Below are 20,368 nucleotides of genomic sequence, written 5' to 3'. Positions count from 1 at the left end.
CATTTTAATGTGTTTGTATTAAGTACCTACTTACTTACTGGATTTTCATTCTGCTGTATTGTATAGTAAATGACATTCTTGTATAGAGACATTACAGTTCTCTAATGTCTCTTGTGGTTCTTCAGCTTAGACTGCTTAGACTTATTGAACAATATATCTAATTAAGTCTAAGTATAGATAATAGATCTATTATATGTAATTGTTTCATATAAAATTATAACCAATATTGCAGCCATCTGAAGATCGTTTGAATAAACAATTATAAACTAAATTAATATATAAAATGGGGAAAATTCCCTTTATTGCACTGAAATTGTATTTTTTTATAATTTACTGTTAATGTAAAACTTCACAGATACCTATTGAATGGAATCATAATGTTTTAATAGTTTTATATATATAATCCAGTACCTAACGTAATCAGATGCTCTTATGTTAAACTTAAGGGAAAAACTACTAATTTTGATACATAAATCTTTAGTTGAATCTCTTTTTCACCATGGTTTACATGTTAGGAGGAATTTATATTAATGTACTACATGCATTATCCCCAATTCAAAATTATTATATACCTACTCAAAATCATTTAAAAAAGTAAATTGTATTCAACCCATTATTAATATATCTAGGATATTTGAATGATTTAGTCCCATATATACACAAGAAAGAATCTCCTTCTGCTTTAATTAAGTAGTAATGCTATTCTACTGCATATATTTAATTTCAATTATATTCTATGATTTTTGTAACTCTACAGGTATCTACCACATTTTTTAAAGAATATATGAAATAAATAGTCATAAAAAATCCAAACGTATTTTTTTAAATATACACATTTTCAATACATTCCTACTTTCCGAGTTCATTTCAATGAGTGAAGTGAATGAATTTGAATGCAGCATTCTGGGTGACGTCACTCCCGCCATTAGATTCTCGACGCTGATTGGTGGAAAGTTACCATACAACCTGTCTATTTATTAACCTTGATATGCGCCCTGGTCGCGATCGAGACATCGAGTCGAACAGATGTGTGTTTCTCGCTCGCTTTCTCGAGGGTCGAGGGTTGAAGTCTATAAATAGACCGTAGCGAAACACCAAACTGTGAGTGAGACCAAAGTAAGCAAGACATTATTTTCAATTGGAAAACTAATATAGAGGCAAAAGCTATATTCACTGGATGTAACTAGCCGTGGAAATTTCATTTTACTGAATTTTCAAGGGGGTTACACTCCAGAATATAGAAAGCGAAGAAACGAGCGGGCCTTGTGCCCGTCGGGAGATAACTGTGCCTCCGCAGGGATGACACTGCAAGGGGTGGAATTTTAGAATTCACTTCGTGCAGACACGGCAACCTGGGCCAGTTATCTGAGAAATAGCAAGTGGAACCCTACCTATAGCAAATTAGGCAGTGACACATCCGCGTAGGTCCCTGGGACGGCACCCAGAACTTGGTTGGACAGCGGTCTAGCCAAGCGCAAAAAACAGATTCTTATAAATAGATAACTGTAAAATGTCGTCGGACAATCCTATGTCCACCGAGCATCCAGCTCACGATTTCATTGAATTATTCCCAGAGACAGAGTCAGTGTCTGATATGGGCACTACTCCAGTCCCTCCCCCTAGTCCACCCCAATCCTTGACAGATGATATCGTTATGGAAGAGATAAAAGGAGTCTTCTCTCATGATGAAGAAATAAAAGATTCAGAAGGCCCTCAGCCAGATGAATCAAGCATCAAAAATTGCAATAATAACCCCGGGTCCCTTCAGGAAAACCAAGTAGTTATGATTCAACAGATAGTTACCATTCCCCCTCAGGGAACAACAAACTCACTTGAGTTCACAAATGACCCACAACTAGAAGCTGACTACGACAGCCAACGATTCGAAGGCAAGAAGCCCACCAAAAGACCGTGTAATAGCCCAGACACAGAGAGAAATCAAAGTGACCTGGCAAACACGATACAACAACTGATGAAACAACTCGAACAGAGAGATAAAGAAAATAAGCGAGTACAACAAGAATTCAAGGAAATACTCGAAGAAAGAGACAGAGAAAATAAACGAGAACAACAAGAATTCAAAGATCTAATCGCCGAATTAAGATCAATAATTAGAACAAAAGACGACGAAGCAAGAAGGATGATGGATCAAATCATGAAATTGACCAAAACCGTCCAAGAAATGACAAACAAACGGACTGTCACAATAACAAAAATAGACGAAAGTCCAATGACCTGGGAACAGACAGAAAATGAAAAACATGAAGAATCAGAAACAGAGACAACGGTATACAAAAACAAGTCATACCAAAAGTCAATCCTATCCAAAAGGAAAAAACGAGAGGTAATAGAAATAATAAAGCCTCCCAAAAAAGCAAAACAAAATGAAGACAACATAAGCTCAGCTGAAAAGCAGAGACGCATAGTTGAAAAGAGAAAAGAACAAGAAATGGACGACAACATAAGAGCAAGAGACATAAGGAAAGCTGAACAAGCAAAAGAAAATGAACCACAGACGGGAAAAAACACCCAAATGGACGAGGACGCCGATGAAGAAAAAGAAGGTTTCACGGAAGTAAACCGAAAAAAAGGAAACAAAAGAAAAAATAAAGAGAAAGCTGAAAAAGAAAATCCAGCCAAACAGGTAAAATCCAACTCAGAAAATGAGACAAAAACCAACAAAGACCAAAACAATGAAAAAACACCTGATAAAGCAAAACAAGAAGGAAAAGCGGCCACAGCCTCGACCAGCAAGACTGTGGAAACTACCCAAAACAAAAACAACAGAAAACCGCCACCAATAATACTGAAAACAATAGAGGCTGGCCAGGATATACTGAATACAAGTGCCAAACAAGGCATAATAACAGAAAATAAATTTGCAAAGTCAGGCAGAAGTATTATAATTCAAACTAGAAATAGAGAGGATTATCATGGCATGTTAAAAATACTAGAAAATAAAGGCAACCAAATTGAATACGTCGCATATCCCCTAGATGAGGATATAGATAAAACAAAAAGAACAGTCATACGCGGACTAACGAAATATACTAACTTAGACGAACTAGGAGATGAAATAGTCAACCTGAAAATAGAAATAGTAGACCTACATAGAATGATATCCAAAAAAGATGGCAGAGAATTGCCCCTTTATATGCTGACACATTATGAGAGCGACACAGAAAAAGTTAAAAATATAACAAACTTATGCCATATGAAAGTTGAAGTAGAAGAAGAAATAAAAAATAAAAAAGATGTGTTGCAGTGCTACAACTGCCAAAACTTCTTCCACGGCACCAGAGCGTGCAGATGCTACTCCAGATGCGTGAAATGTGGTGAAAATCATGCCACTAGAAATTGCAATAAGGAAAGAGACACACCAGCCAAATGCGCAAACTGTGGTGAGGCTCACACAGCCAGCTACAGGGGCTGCAAAAAAGCGCCAAAAAAAGGGTAAATACACAACTAGTACCCAGAAACATAAGCACACACAACATGCAAATAGCAACACCTAACATAAGTTATGCAGCAGCCACACAAGGCAAAAAAGACGCTCTGGCAGAGAATAATGAGATATTAACAGCAGTGCAACAACAAATGAAAATGTTCACAGGTATGTGTGAACAAATGACACAACTATTACATGCACTGGGGCTACCAAAAACCGTATAATGTCAGAACAGTTTCGGGATCTTCGAGTTGGGTCATGGAACTCTGGCGGTTTACGGCAGAAACTGAACATACTAGATGAGTTTATCAACAGACTCAATATAGATGTCATGGCACTGCAGGAAACAAAACTCACTGAAAAAGTGAAAACCAAATTCCCGGGCTATGACATCTATAGAAAAGACCATAGATCTCGCTCGGGTGGCACGGCCATCATGGTAAAAAAAGGAATAAAACATCAACATATCCCGACACCGGATGGTCTGGTCACCCTAGAAGCAACAATAGTTCGGATCTGTGCTACTGACGAAACGCTGAAAATAGCCTCAGTGTACGTCAGACCGCAGGACCCGATCTTCGAGGAAGATCTAAACCTAATATTGGATTCAGACGAGCCAACAGTCATCATAGGTGACCTAAACGCGAGATCGCCCAACTGGTTTGACAGAAGAACAAACCGAAATGGAAAACAACTTTGTGGCTATCTTGAGAAGAAAGAAAATACATATGCAATCGGACCAGTTGAACCAACACATTTCCAAGCAGAAATACCAACACACTTGGACATAGCAATTCTACATAATATTGGACAACAATATGAAATAACATCAGTAAACGAGGGCAATAGTAGTCACAATCCAATTATCCTGACCCTAGGTGCAATAGAACTTAATCACACACAACCTTACAAGAAAAAAAGGACAAACTGGCCTAACTTTAAAAGAGTCATCAGTGAGAACATCGGCGATATTCCGAACATCAATAATATAACGGATTTAGATGAAAGCGTGATTAAGTTAGAACAGACAATACAGAATGCTATTAAAGTCAGCACTAAAGAAGAAACAACAACAATTAAAAGAGGTAGGTTCAAAGATATATCAGAAGAACTAAAAGAATTAATCAGAGAAAAGAATAAAAGAAGGAGAAGAGCCTACAGAACAAGGGATCAGGAAGACAAAAGAATTGCAAATGAATTGGACAGAGAAGTCAAAAAACAACTGGAAGAACATAGAAATGAAAACTGGGACAAATATATCCAAGAACTAGATCCGAATAAATCCGGGTTCTGGAAAGTATCTAAAATATTAAGAAACGAAAGAAAACCAATACCAGCCCTACACGGAGCAAATGGAATAGTATACACAGAAAAAGAAAAGGCAGAAGTCATGAAAGATACCCTAGAACTAGGAAGCACAAAGAACTTTCATCAGGAAGAAGACCTAGACTTCACAATAGAAGTAGAAAACAACGCTAGAAGGTTAAGAAGAAGAAAGGGAAGAATAGCTCTAGAACACACGTCTCCTGAAGAAATTAAAGAACTACTAAAAATGGCAAACGCAAAAAAAGCGCCAGGGCCTGACAATATAACAAACAGGGCATTAAAAAACCTGCCAACAAAAATAATAGTTTACATCACGAACATTGTAAACAGTATACTAAGACTAAGATACTTCCCGGATAGATGGAAAGAGGCAAATGTTATTATGATAGGAAAACCGGGGAAGAATGGGAGCTTTCCACAAAATTACAGGCCAATAAGCTTACTACCAGCAATAAGCAAAATAGTGGAGAGAATAATTCTTAAAAGACTAAAACAAGAATCAGAAGCTCTAGGAATCATCCCAGAATCGCAGTTTGGTTTTAGATCAAGGCACTCATGTGAGCTACAAGTACTAAGACTAACGGAGTACATAACAAAAGGGTTCAATGAAAAGATGTACACAGCAGCAGCCTTCCTCGACGTAAGTAAGGCCTTTGACAAAGTATGGCACGAAGGTCTGCTGCATAAAATGCATGAGAATGGATACAGCGAAGCGATGACATGCCTCCTTGCGTCATACCTTACAAACCGAAGGTTTAGAGTTCGAATAGGGACCACCCTGTCCGAAGTAGGAACATTGGAAGCGGGAGTGCCTCAAGGAGCGGTACTATCTCCTTATCTGTACACCATCTTTACTGCAGACACACCTACAGATCCACGAACCCTACTAAGCCTATATGCGGATGATACGGCAATAGCAGCAAGTAGTAGAGACCCTAACTTAGCCAGAAATCACCTACAAAGAGCCCTAAACCAACTGCAGGAATGGTGCATACAATGGAAAATAGCACTAAACCCCGAGAAAACACAGGCTGTAGTGTTCCAACACAGATATGGTAGACCAGAAAGAGAACTAAGAATGGAAAACACAAACATAGAATGGAGTAGACAAGCGAAATACCTAGGGGTTACGCTTGACAAAAGGCTCACGTACACAGAACACGTGAAACAAACGGTCCACAAAGCCAAAGCCTTAAGAAGTCAACTCTCCTCGCTGATAGGGAAGAGAAGCAAATTAAGATTCAAAACAAAAATTAGAATGGCTAATAGTATAATCATACCAACTCTCACATATGCATCTGCGGCATGGGGACAAACATGCAAAACTAACAGAAAGAAAATCCAGGTAATCCAGAATAACATAATAAGAGATGCCCTAAATGTACCCAAATACGTACCAGTCAGATACCTGTATAACAAAGACACGAAGCAGAAAAAGATCCTTAGAATGATGGATGAAAAAGCATATGAAATTTTTAATAACATAAGAGACCATCCAAACAGTAAACTGAGAGAGTTGACAGACTATGATGAAAACATACGTACTACACACAGAAGGCCTAAACATCAAATAACAGGATATAGGGAAGTCCCAGAATAATGACCTCAAGAAATTAAAGACAGTCGCACAGTCGTAGGAACATGCAAAATAGTTGTGAAAAAAAAAATAAATAAAAAAAAAAAACCGAGAAACTGCGTTGCTCTACGGAGTAGCGAAGTTGATCACTAAAAACAAGATACATGAAACCATCAGCTCAATAAATTTAGTACTGGTAAAATCAAGGTGTAAGTATGAAATGCAATAAAGACCCCTCTGGTCCTTTATACACAGCCACTTAGGCTGAAGGCCTTTCAGGCAGGTCAATGAGAGACCATAGCGCGTACCTGAGCATCGAGACCGTGTCCGGCAAGCACGAGCTTGATGGCCAGACCTTGCGGCTGCTCGGCTGACGAGGAGAGCAATACACAAGTATTGTCAAATCGGCAGCTGAGTGACCGACACACACCAAAGTCCGAGCGGAGGGACACCAATCCAGGTTGGTGTCTCTCCGTTCGGAACACACATTTAGGGACTTCAGTCCAAAATCATGAAAAACATAAATAAACTCAGTAAAGTAATTAGGGAGAAAAGCTAAACAGCTACCCCTACAGATAGGTGGCCTAACCACAACCATGACAAGACGGAGGGTGTTACATTACCCAAATCACCCGAAGTAAAAGTTCAAAGCCTCCCCTTCGTATGTCACACGTTGGGGAGGGGTGGAGGAAAAAACCTGGGGGTCAGATAGGTACCGCTCCGGAATGATATTCTTCGGGAGCGAGACCGGTTTGATCTTCGGACATGTGGGTCCCGCTGACTAGCAGTGGTACACACATGTTCCTAGAGGTTGGGTTGAACGAGTGTGTGTGTGTGTGTGATATGCGCCCTCGTCTAAAGCGTTTAATAAAATAGCTCTCGTCTTCTCTGCTTCTGTATTGACTTTGATACCGTTTGCTGCGAAATAGTTTCCTAGCCGCGCTTTGAAAATTGACAAGTTTGAACTCTTCAAACAGAACTCGCGTAATTGACCACATACCGATTTTTTTACTATTTTTTACACGTTTTTCACTACGTATTTTTTACACGTTTGGCCGTAAGTAAAGTGCACTTTACATCAACAATAAATTGAACAAGAAATTGACAAAGTTATTCAAGGCCAAATTTGAGTGTACAAAATGTATGATTTGTAAAAGAAAATGAAGGAATTTGATGAAATAGAACAATAACTTTTGTGGTGCTTGAAAAGACCTTTAAAATTAGCAATATAAAAGGTCCATTACATTCAAACGAAGCGAGATATGCTGCAAACAAAATTAATAACTAATGTATTTTAAGAAAAAATGAGAAATATTTTTAACCCCCATCCACCAAAATGTAAATGCATCGTTTTACTTCTACAATACCTTTTATTATAGTGTTGTTTATAGGTTCAAAAAGGTGGACGGGTTTAAAATGAATGGTTTTTGAAAAACAATAAGATCAAATTATAGAGCGCATTTTTAAATTTTCTTAAAAATCTTCATTTTGCACCATGTAACTTGAAAATGATAAGGGATACAGGAATGAAAAATAAAAACTAAATTTTTAACTAAAAAACCAACATTTTTGTGTCGTGTATCTTTTTCTCGTGTCTCTTATCCTTTTCGAGTTACATGGAGAAAAAGGAAGATTTCTAAGAAAATTTAAAAATGCCCCCTATAATTTGATCTTATTTTTTTCAAAAACCATTCATTTTAAACTAGTCCAACTTTTTGAACATAGAAATAACACTATAATAAAAAATATTATAGAAGGAAAACTATGTATTTAAATTCTGATGGATGAGGTGTTAAATATACTTCTCATTTCTTCTTAAAATACATTAGTCATCAATTTTCTTGCAGCATCAGAAAATGTCAAAATTATCTTAGATTTGGTGGCAAATATTATCTCAACAATTAGAAGAACCAATAATTACAATATTTCCAAAACGGAATTAGAATATATAATTAGTAAACAATTAAATTTAGACCTATCAGAAAACACATTAACACAAATATAACACAAAAAATAAATATCATTCAATGGAACTGCCGATCTGCAGTTTCAAATAAAGAAAACTTGGAATTCCTTCTTCACGAGTATGATGCTGCTCTTGCAGTGTTATCTGAAACTTGGTTCAAAGAGGGAAAGTATTATAATTTTAAAAATTACAATATTAGTCGTAAAGACCGTCCAGACGGATATGGAGGGATAGCCATATTAATTAAAGCAAACATTTACTATAAAGAAATAATAATAAATACTAAAGTCAATTTTTCTCATAAATGTATTACAATTAAGCTATCTCCCTATAAAAAAACCATTCATATAGTTTCATTATATATTGAACCAAGAAAGAAAATAACTCTGCAAGAGTGGAATGAATTTTTTGCTAATGTACCAAAACCTTTTCTAATAGCAGGTGATTTTAATGCCCACCATGTTTCCTGGGGTTGCGAATTTAATGACATATGGGAATATTTTATCTAATGCAGTAAACCAATGTAATCTTGTTTTTCTAAATAGCGGATCTCCAACATTAGTTCCTTTAAGAAGTAAGAGCGCAATCGACGTAACCCTGTGCTCTCACGATATTAGACAATTTTTTACATGGACCACAATAGAGGACCCACATGGATCAAATCACCTACCCATATTGATTACACTCGATGTTGAAAATGATCATCACTTAGCTGGACCCTCGGAGAACAACACATAATAATAATAATATAATATAATAATAATGGAGTTTATTCGTAGCAAATAAATTGTACATACCAAAATAAACTCAGTTTCTCACTGAAGTTGTAGGTACAACTTGTGCGTGAAAGTTAAATTTTGATTGTATTAAACACTAAATTTTAAAATTTACAAAAAGGAATCAAATAAATAAAGTTTTTTTTCGTTCATTGGTCTCCAAATTTCGGCTCCTCTTCTTACTAATTTAGTTACTTTTAGATGTTGTTTATCGGACCTACGAAAATATCTCATAAAATTCAGGAAATTATGGTAAAACATTTCCTATGGGACTTTTCTGACGGGACTTCGTTTTCTAAGAAAATTATCATTACTTTTTGAATGTTTTTATCCAATTTTACAATAATTTTTACAATTTGTACATGGCAGTTAAAAATGCAAACTGAGGAATCTACATGTAGCTAATCTTGAATACAGAGATATAGCTCAAAATTATGAAGAATTCCTTTCTGTGATTAATGAAACTGCAGAAATCCCAATCCCAAAAAAAGTTTCAGGTCGGACTAAGCACCGTAATCACTGCCTGAAGCCTTGGTGGAATGAAACATGCAAAAACGTTGCTCATCAAAGAAAAATAGCTTTTATCAAGTATAAGCAAATTCCAAATAGGGAAAATTTAATACAATTCAAAAAAATGGATGCTTGCGCCAAACGCACATTCAAACTCACAAAAAAGCAAAAATGGATCGAGTATTGTGAAAGCTTAAACCACCATACCCCAATTTCACAAATTTGGAAAAAGTTAAACTCCTATAAAAATCGGAAAGTTCAAAATAGATTACCAATAGACTCAAATTCGAACTGGATAGGAGAGTTTCATATCAAAATTTCACCGCCATGTGTAGCAACCAACCGGAATGAATATGATCACCAAATTTCGTGAGTACCAAGGAATACGACCAATGAACGATAATGAACGCCAATATCAGTCACTGATCCAAAATAAATTGCAGACACTGGAAGAAGAAGAAACATCAACACCAGAATTGACCATAGACCAGATATTGCAAAATATAACAAACGCCATAGAAAGCGCCGCAGCGGAAACTAAAGGGAAACAAAAGAATAACAAGAAGAAAAACCAGTGGTTTGACCAGGAGTGCGAACAAAGCTTACAGCAGAAAGCAATCAAGAGGCTGGAGTTACTAACGCGACCTACAGAAGAGAACAGGGAAGACTACAACAGAGTAAGGACTCAAACGAGAAGACTTTTGAGAAGAAAATAGAAACAGTATCTAGAAGCACGAATACAGCAACTCAAAGAGGAACATAGAACCGGTCAGTCTAGACAGTTTTATAGGGACATAAAAACAATGACGGGCAACACGATCAACAGCCCAAGATTTATAAAAGACGATGCAGGACAATTGCTCACAGACGACGAAGAGATAAGCCGCCAATGAAGAAAGTATTTTGAGCAACTCTTAAATACCGAAAACCCCACAACGACAGGGCAACAAAGACCGTACCAGTTAGCCGAACCTGAAATACCAGGGCCCACACTAGCTGAAGTAAAGTCCGCAATTTCGTCCCTAAAAAACCATAAAGCCCCAGGCCCAGACGGCATACAGGCGGAACTACTAAAAAAAGGGGGAGACAAACTACATCTTGAGATATACCATCTTATAAGGGAAGTCTGGGAAAGAGAAGAAATACCGAAACACTGGCATGAAAGCCATATAATACCTATTCACAAGAAGGGAGACAAACAAATATGTCGGAACTATAGAGGAATATCGTTAATTAATACAACATACAAGATTATATACATAATACTGTTTAGAAGACTAACTCCATACGCAGAGGAAATAATAGGCGACTACCAAAGCGGATTCAGACCGGGAAGGCCGACTATAGACCAGATCTTCGTCCTACGCCAGGTGTTGGAAAAAAACTGGGAATTCAACCGCGATGTACACCAAATCTTCGTGGACTTCAAACAAGCTTACGATTCTGTTAGCAGAGAAGCATTGTGGGAGACTATGGTAGAAATGGGAGTACCTGGAAAACTGGTACGATTAACAAAGGTGAGCACGGAGAGCGCTTCCGCACGAATCAGAATTGGCAGCAACACGTCGGAAGAATTCCTCATTGACACCGGACTTAGACAAGGAGATCCTCTCGCCCCCCTGCTGTTTAACTTCGCACTGGAACATGCAGTAAGGAAAGCTCAGCCACAACTGACAAACGGATTTGGCGCCCAAGGATTAAAAATACTATTAGCCTTTGCGGATGACGTGGACACAATTGCACAATCCACCAGAGATGCAAAAGAAGTTTTCACCCTATTCGAGAACGGAGCCAAGGAAGTTGGTCTTAAAGTGAACGAGGACAAGACCAAGTACATGGTGGTTACGAAGAACCCAATACCCAGGGTTAGACAAAACGTAACAATTAATGAATACAATTTTGAAGTCGTCAAAGAATTTAAGTACCTGGGAGCGATCATAACATCTGAAAATAACTATGAAAAGGACGTGGCAGCCAGGATTATTGCAGGAAACAGGGCATATTACTCATTAAGGACCCTACTTAAATAAAAAATACTCTCAAGACCAGCAAAAATAAGAGTATATAAGACAATAATTCGTCCCACAATAACGTATGGAAGCGAAACATGGACTCTGAATCAGCGGGAAACAACAAAATTACTGGTCTAACAATAAAAAACTGAAAACGTTTGTTTTCTATACTTCCACAAAATTTATTATATCTAAGTGACTACAGCTGTTTCGGCGGAGTGCCTTTCTCAAGTAATATAGTTTACAATGTGTTTACCTTTTTAATCTTCAACTGAAGAGGTTGAGGAGTGGGGAGCTGTTTGTCTCGAGTTGGTCATTCAGAATTATATCTGTATTTTTCAGTTTATTAATTTCCATAGATTCTAAAAAAGATAGCTTAAGGCCTTTATTTTGAATATGTAGAATTTTAAACTCTTCATTGAAAGAATGATTATGATCTAGAAGGTGAAGTGCGTATGTAGAAGTGTCTGTTTTTCTATTGTTGAATGCCCTTTTGTGTTCTGCTATCCGTTTGTCAAAAGTTCTGCCAGTTTGACCGATGTACGTTTTCGGACAGTCACCACAAGTTAGTTTGTACACACCACTCTGTAGTTGCTTTCTCTTTCGGCTTTTATTGTTCTTAATATATTTGCTTAAGTTGTTGTTAGTTCTGAAAGCTGGTGTTATTCCTTTCTTTTTTATGTATCTGGCTATTGTTGTTGTTATCTTGCCAGTATATGTGAGAGAGCAGAAGGTACTGGGTTCTTTCTGTGGTGGTGGATACACTAATTTCAGGGCTTTCTTATGGAGTTTTTGGTTTAAAATTTTGTTAACTGTTTGTTCGTTATAGCCGTTGTTTACTGCTATTTGTTTAATGATGTTTAGTTCTATTTCGAAGTTATTTTTTGTCATGGGAATTTCTGTCAGTCTATGTATCATGCTATGGTACCACCACAGAAAGAACCCAGTACCTTCTGCTCTCTCACATATACTGGCAAGATAACAACAACAATAGCCAGATACATAAAAAAGAAAGGAATAACACCAGCTTTCAGAACTAACAACAACTTAAGCAAATATATTAAGAACAATAAAAGCCGAAAGAGAAAGCAACTACAGAGTGGTGTGTACAAACTAACTTGTGGTGACTGTCCGAAAACGTACATCGGTCAAACTGGCAGAACTTTTGACAAACGGATAGCAGAACACAAAAGGGCATTCAACAATAGAAAAACAGACACTTCTACATACGCACTTCACCTTCTAGATCATAATCATTCTTTCAATGAAGAGTTTAAAATTCTACATATTCAAAATAAAGGCCTTAAGCTATCTTTTTTAGAATCTATGGAAATTAATAAACTGAAAAATACAGATATAATTCTGAATGACCAACTCGAGACAAACAGCTCCCCACTCCTCAACCTCTTCAGTTGAAGATTAAAAAGGTAAACACATTGTAAACTATATTACTTGAGAAAGGCACTCCGCCGAAACAGCTGTAGTCACTTAGATATAATAAATTTTGTGGAAGTATAGAAAACAAACGTTTTCAGTTTTTTATTGTTAGATAAAATGAACTTCCATCAAGTAACGGTCGAATCCATCAATTATCAAAATTACTGGTACTTGAAAGAAAGATACTGCGGACTATCTATGGGCCTTGCAGAGAAGAGACAACAGGAGAATGGAGAAGAAGACACAATGATGAACTCCAGACAATATACGGAGATGAAAACATAGTACGCTACATTAAATCAAACAGAATACGATGGGCGGGTCACGTACTAAGATCAAGTGACGAAAGACTTCTAAACGCCACATTCTGGGAAAGGCCCGATGGAAAAAGGTCAGTTGGTCACCCAAGAAAGAGATGGAAGGACGCAGTAGCCAGCGATCTACGCAAAATGGGAGTACAGCAATGGGAAATAGCTGCTCAGGACCGACAACAATGGAGGGAAATAGTAAAGGCGGCCAAGACTCACATAGAGTTGTAGAGCCAAATGATGATGATGATGAAGGAATACGACCTATCTAAGCGATAGATTTATGATGTGGGAACTTGAACGATATGTCAAACATACCAGAAATAGCTCTCCTGGTATAGATGATAATATTTCATATTCTATGCTTTATAATTTGCCAATGAATCAGAAAAAATCTCTCTTAGGCAGGCCGCACATCAAAGAAACATGAAACATAAATTACGTTTACTGGAAATAAATCACTGCTAAACAAATATACCTACGTCCGGCCATTTATGAAACTCTCCGAAAATAAAAATGTGTCATGAGCATGAATCACACTCGTTTCATTGGTAGGCGGACTTTGAGATTTGTTTATCAGTGTTTTATTTTCATGAAACGTAAAACACGTTTCATGAAAATAAAACACGGCTAAACAAATCTTGAAGTCCGCCTACTAATGAAACGAGTGTGATTCATGCTCATAAAACATTTTTATTTTCTGAATGAATGAATGGCTGAATGAAAACAATTTTACACTCTCTAAACAAATGTTTGTGTATTTAGTCGAAAACGAAACATTGAGCAGGGCAGAATTATGTAAAACTAGGACCTTATAATTTCCAAATAAAGAATGTTGTGAAATACTTAGGATTATATCTAGATCGGAAACTGGAATGGAAAGACTGTATACATCAAATAACGAAAAAGTCTGAAAATGCTTTTAATATATTGAGAGCTTTCTGTTATACTAAATGGGGAGCCGACCCAAATATCGCCTTGATGTTTTATAGAACCATGATAAGGTCAATCCTGGATTATGGTAGTCACTTGTATGGATCAGCGACACAAATACATTTAGATAAAATAGAAACTCAAAAAAATAACAGTCTAAGAATATGTCTTGGATATCTCAAGTCAACTCCAATAAATATTATGGAAGCAGAAGCTGTAGAACAACCATTACAACTGAGAAGGCATCTAATCAGTAATAAATTCATCACAAAATCATTTTCCAAATCCGCAAGTTATTTAACACCTATCCATGAACTTTCAGTTTCAGTACTCACACAGTCATATTGGCGAAAAAAGAAAACTCCATTAATTTGTGAAAGTTATACCCAGTGCCGGATTAAGAATTCTGAGGCCCCTAGGCAACCCAAGCTATGAGGCCCCTTCAGAAACCTAGGTTTCTCCGTTTTTAATAATTTTTATTTTTGAAAATGTCCGTAATCCTTTTGCGAAATAATTCAAAATGACTGTGAAGCAGGAATAAATTGTTTTCCCTGCAAGTTTGAAGCTGGGCTATAAAATATTTGAACTGTTCTAGTTCATTTTCAAGTTCAGATTCAATATCATCAGGATAGTTTTTATGTAGTTTTGAAGCACACTCCTTTATTTGAGTATCACTCAATTTTGGAAACACACAAAAGACCAAATACTGAGTTCATTTACCCGTACACTGTCAACCGACGACTCAGCTCAGTAATTAGAGTATAGTAGAGAATATTCACAGTATTGTAGGTAGCAGGCCCTCTGCTCGTAATAAGCAAAATTATCTTTTTGGAATTTTAAGAACCCCAAAAGTGAATTTAGAAGCTGAACTGCACTTTGAAGTTCAATCTCTTCTCTCTGCAATGATTTACTGACAGCGTTGATGCGTTCTAAAATTGTTACCCAAAACTCATTCATTATGAATGTTTCTTCTTCTTTTTGACATTTCTTTCAACAAATACTTAGCCTCATGAGCTGTTTCAGCTTGCTGATCAGTGTCTTCAGCAAAAGTAGGAAGAGCAGATTTGAAAGCGTTTTAACTTTTAGGCAAATGTCTTATGGCATGTGCTGTTTGTTCTTATAAGGACTAGATCGTGGCGAATGAGATCGCTTAAGCATTTGATCATAACTTCCCAACGTTGGGTAGAGGATGAAAAAGGTTGTACACAGACTGAACAAACCCAAAATACGATATTCTATTTGAGGGAAAATGCGTCAGCCAATCTTTTAATTTTTGTTCCACTGATTTGTTTTCGAAAAACAATAGATTGTATAAAAATCTTGTAATGCCTTCAAAATTTCTTTTTGACGCTGAAACACTTCCATCAAGGTTTTTCCATTCTGAAGACCTTTCCCAATCCAAAATGTTCAAACTTCTTTAGTTACTGTATTCCGTAATCCTATGCCATTTTCCGAATTTAGGACCCAATTTATCTTTTAAATCCAATTTTTAACTTAGTTTCGGTTTCTGGTTCTTTAACTTCTTGAACTGGAACTGTCGTTACATGTTTTTTCATCTTCTTCAGTTAAGGAAGCTATGTTTCCCTCAGTTATTTCTATTCCATCACGTACATTTTCATTGGTTGCTGCTTCACTAGCTATGGATTTCCGTGTGAAACTGAGTTTAAATAAGTTTTGCTTCTGTTTTGGATTTTGATTAAGGATCTTTTCTTTCTCCTGATTTTTCTTGTGTTTTTTTGCTCACTTTCGATTCTTGTTTCTATCTGTAATACTGGTACTTCTACCAAAGGGCATTCATTAGCGATGTATTCGCACAGCATATATTTTCTATGTGAACAAAAGTATGCATTGTAATGTAGTTTTATACGTCCACCATAACTTTTATGGTATTGCGCGATATTTGAATCTTTCAACATTTTTTCGTTTTGGTCCCCGCGAGGCCCCCTTTGGGGCCGAGGCCCCCAGGCAACTGCCTACTTTGCCTAATGGTTAATCCGGCACTGGTTATACCACTCTTTCTCAATACAGTTTGGCACTGTATACATCAAAAATCCAACCAATATTTTCAGAACATCCACATATTCTCTTTTCTATACAAATTAAGACATTTCAGATCGACAAAAACGACCATTTCCTCGAAACAGTTAATCAACGATGGCCCGATTACTACCAGATTTACACCGATGGATCAAAACAAATTCGTACAGGTGCCACTTTTTATGATCACAGTGCAAAATATCATGAAGAGTTCAGACTACCAGATGAGGCAACAATATATACAGCGGAAATGTTTGCAATAAGTGAAGCTCTGAAATACATACTTAGAACTCATAGACCTAAAAGTATTATATTTACAGATTGTAAAAGTGTAGTCGAAAGACTAGAAAATATAAGTGCATCTAAAAATTTAAATCTAGAAGTAGAAATACTACAGACCAATTACCAAATACTAAGCACGCAACGAAAGGTGATAATAGTTTGGATCAAAGGATATTCGGGTATTCAATGAAACGAAATTGCCGATAAGTTTGCAAAATCTGCCTCAGACTAGCGAGCTCGCATAACAAATGCAACATACAAAATAAGAAACATACGGTAAATGTTGCATATTTTTTCAAAGTAGCCTACATCTGTTTAGAATCAACAGAGATAACGTCGCATTAACACATTTTATAATATGTAGAATACAGGAGCGTGCCAATTTTGGAAGTTCAGTATACCTAAGTGTTTGAAATGTCTTCAAGCGAAGAAGGTGTTATTGTAGCTTGATAATTTTTAAGAAGACGTCAGACAATTCATTCGCTGAATGCATTTAACATAATTTATAGCTCAACAATTGTTTTACATGAACAGACATGAACATTTTGGCTAAGAGTGTTTTTTTTTCGATAAAATACTTACTTTTTGAGTTATTTGCAAGAAACCGTCTAAAAGTGTGTTTTTTTTTTGAAAAATGAACATGTTTACTCGCAAATAAGTCGAAAAGTTTTAACTTAGTAAAAAAATGCTATAGAACAAAAATTGCTTAGAATTAGTTACCTTATCTATTTCCGGTCTTATTTTGAACGTATATTTTTTCACCCTCGAGAAGAGATGAAACTCGCCCCCATGCTACCTACATACGTCTATGCCAAATTTTATGTTAAATATATCTAAATCTAAGCGGTTCTTTAAAATTGATTGGTTTTGTAATATTTGACCGTCAGCGAACAGACTAATAATCAATGTCACATAAACTTTAAAAATATCACAAATTTTTATTTGTATAAAAAATTATTTTTTTGTATTACATATATTTAGAGAAAGAAATATGAACTAAACATTGAGAAAACAAAAATAATGGTCATGAGAAATGAGGACGAACAAGTAAATATAGAGATAAATAACCAGAAACTAGAACAAGTAACAATCCACATAACAATGATGTTCGCATAATGTTCAAAGCATATACTACCAACATTCGATAGAGTATATTCTTTTTAGTTCATGCATAGTACAAGCGTAGCATGTACCATAAAAAACATTCTAAATTTCATATTCTTTGCATGTACTTTAAATTTCTCGTATCGAATATACTGAGCACATTCGTGTACGTAGTATCTCAGAGTATTCGTAAAAGTACATTCTTGGAATATACCTTCATCAAATATACTTTAAAAGTATGTGCTTAACACATACTTGTACGTATGCACTTTTAAAATTTCTTAAAAAAATAGGTATATATAGGAAGAATAATGTTAGCCTTATAGATTATCAACTTATTATTTTTATAATACTTAATTAATAAAATTTATGTATGTACAGGGTGTCCCAAATTGGTATGTTTTGCAGTGTATACCGAAAACTAGAGGAGATAGAAAAAAAGTAGTTAAGATGTCATGACTTCTTTTTTCGTTAAAGTAACGATTGCCTAATCAAATCATCAATAGCTCCTCACATTATCGAGATACTCGGCGATTATTGAAAAATGTCGAAAACGAGAGGGTTACAGATCTTCTTTATTAAGAAAAATTTTAAAAAACTTTATAGGAACTTGTGATAGATATATTATGGACGGATTCAGTGGCGTACAAAAAACTTTTTTAGGGGGTCTCGCTAAGGAAATTGTTACGGTTGAAAGGTCTTTTTCTCAAAGTTCTTGTATAATTCATAATGAATATCAAATTTTGATAAGATGTATAACAAGTTGTATAGCTATTAGGCCTTATTTAACATTTAAATAGTAACGGAAATGGTAAATACTACATTTTATTTTGATTGGGCTAAGTTCAAGGTTTCTGTCAGGTGCGAAATAGATAATTAATTTGAGGCTGGTCTTCGTTGATAGCTTGAAGTAAAAGCATGGTTTTTTAAGTAAACCGATCAGACTTCGATCAAAATGTGCATATATTATCACAAATTATATTTTGGATTATTCTAAAGATTACATCAGTTTGTGGAACATCGTATGGACTTAGTTTTCCGATTCCTTGTTGGAGATTATAGAATCTAGTTTCTGTGAAAGCCTTCGTTAGCCATACATTTTTTGTACGAAGAAAAAACCACGTGTTTCCACCGCATAGATTTTCCTGAATTTTGTATAGAGGCTGTGAATTATATGTATTTTAAATATTAGTTGGAGGCCTTTGTCCGCTGAAGTCGGATATTTATTCCGATTTGATGTTTGCCGAAATGCAGTAATGAGGTTGTTGGATGCAACTTTTTCTATTGGTTGTTTGTAAGAATGTTGATGGTGTGAAGACGTTCAAGTTTTGGAACTAAAGGATAGTGAAATTATTTACATCACTACTTTCGCGTAGAAAAGACTATTCTTTTGTTTTTTTTATTTGAGAGACACTTCAACATCTCACTAGTAAATCTGTTCCTAATATAGATAATATTTTATTACTTCATTAAAGTCATAATAAAATTTATTATTAAACAGTTTTATTCTAAAATAATGTAAAGAGCTCTTAGGGAATTTAGGTACTTTAGTTGAAACCTCTTTGAGGTGACTTTTTAGCAAGTGTTTTTCTCTTTCATTTCAAACATTGTAACGATATACTTGTTATATTGATGTTTATAATAAATAATATTTGTTTTGGTAATAAAGTTATATGTATTTACTATTTAATTTATAATTCTCACATATTTTTGCTGGCGCCCTGTAATTAGATATTCCTAAAATCTACTTTGAATAAATCATTTTAGGCCAGACTAAAATGATTGCTTATTATGTTTTCTAACCCACCCCAGAGAAGTCTCAAATCTCTATGGTCTGACTTTATTTGTTTGTTTTCTTTAAATTAACTATAGCTGTTACAGAGAAAGCGTCTTTCTTGGTAACAATATATTTTGTCGCCTTTCAACTTGGGGCCCAATTTTGTACTTTTTTGCCGGTCAGACATTTCTTTTGTTGTTCTTTTTATTTTTTGTGCTGTATGATTTTTAGTGCTAGCCTGTTTTGGTTTTCTTCGGTGTTTGCTAAATATTTATGTGTACACTAATGGATGTTAATTACTAGTTAATTGATTAATGTTAATTGACTGGTTTATTGAAGTAAATTAATGTTGTTTCTAATGGTTGGTTCTTTTATACAGATTGTCCTTACTAATTAGTATTATTGTTTTTGATCATTAAACTAACTTAAAATAATTTTCTCATTTTGCAAATTTTTCTTATATAAGTATTATTATTTTCGATCATTGAACTAACTTAAAATAATTTTCTTATTTTGCTAATTTTTCTTATACAGATTGTCTCGTATATGATTATAAATTGATCATAGGTTTAATCTCTGCTATTTTTTTTATATTGGATAATAAAACCTGATATAGTTTAGTAACATTTTTGTTTGAGAATACATAGGGAGTTCATTTTAGGAATTAAGGTTGTTTGTTGTTTTTTATTTTTTGTTTTGGACAGTTTTGAACTATCTATTTGGTTAGGTATTGATTTTGCAAGTATATGTGAAAGTTAAATAGTTTTGAACAATGGAAGATGGAAGTATATTAAATTTTTTTTTGTCGAGTTTTTAATGAAGATGCTTTTACTTTTATGATGTAATGTTGGAATTTTAAGTAAGTATAGTAAAGAA

General features: G+C 35.4%; 1 protein-coding gene across 1 annotated transcript; it reads left to right on the top strand.

Annotated features, from left to right (window-relative positions):
• The first annotated feature begins 1,510 nt into the window (after positions 1-1,510).
• LOC126882662 (uncharacterized) lies at positions 1,511-19,889 on the top strand. The gene is made up of 2 exons (XM_050647635.1): positions 1,511-2,344; positions 19,872-19,889. Exons 1-2 carry the CDS (start codon positions 1,511-1,513, stop codon positions 19,887-19,889), a joined length of 852 nt encoding a protein of 283 aa, XP_050503592.1.
• Positions 19,890-20,368: the final 479 nt, after the last annotated feature.

The sequence above is a fragment of the Diabrotica virgifera genome, chromosome 3, assembly GCF_917563875.1.
Source record: "Diabrotica virgifera virgifera chromosome 3, PGI_DIABVI_V3a".
NCBI lineage: Eukaryota > Metazoa > Arthropoda > Insecta > Coleoptera > Chrysomelidae > Diabrotica > Diabrotica virgifera.
The sequence above is the reverse complement of the archived record's forward strand: the minus strand, read 5'-3'. Positions and strand labels throughout refer to the sequence as shown.

Coding starts and splice junctions, on each gene's coding strand:
- LOC126882662 (XM_050647635.1), top strand. CDS start 1,511: ATGTCGTCGGACAATCCTATGTCCACCGAGCATCCAGCTCACGATTTC.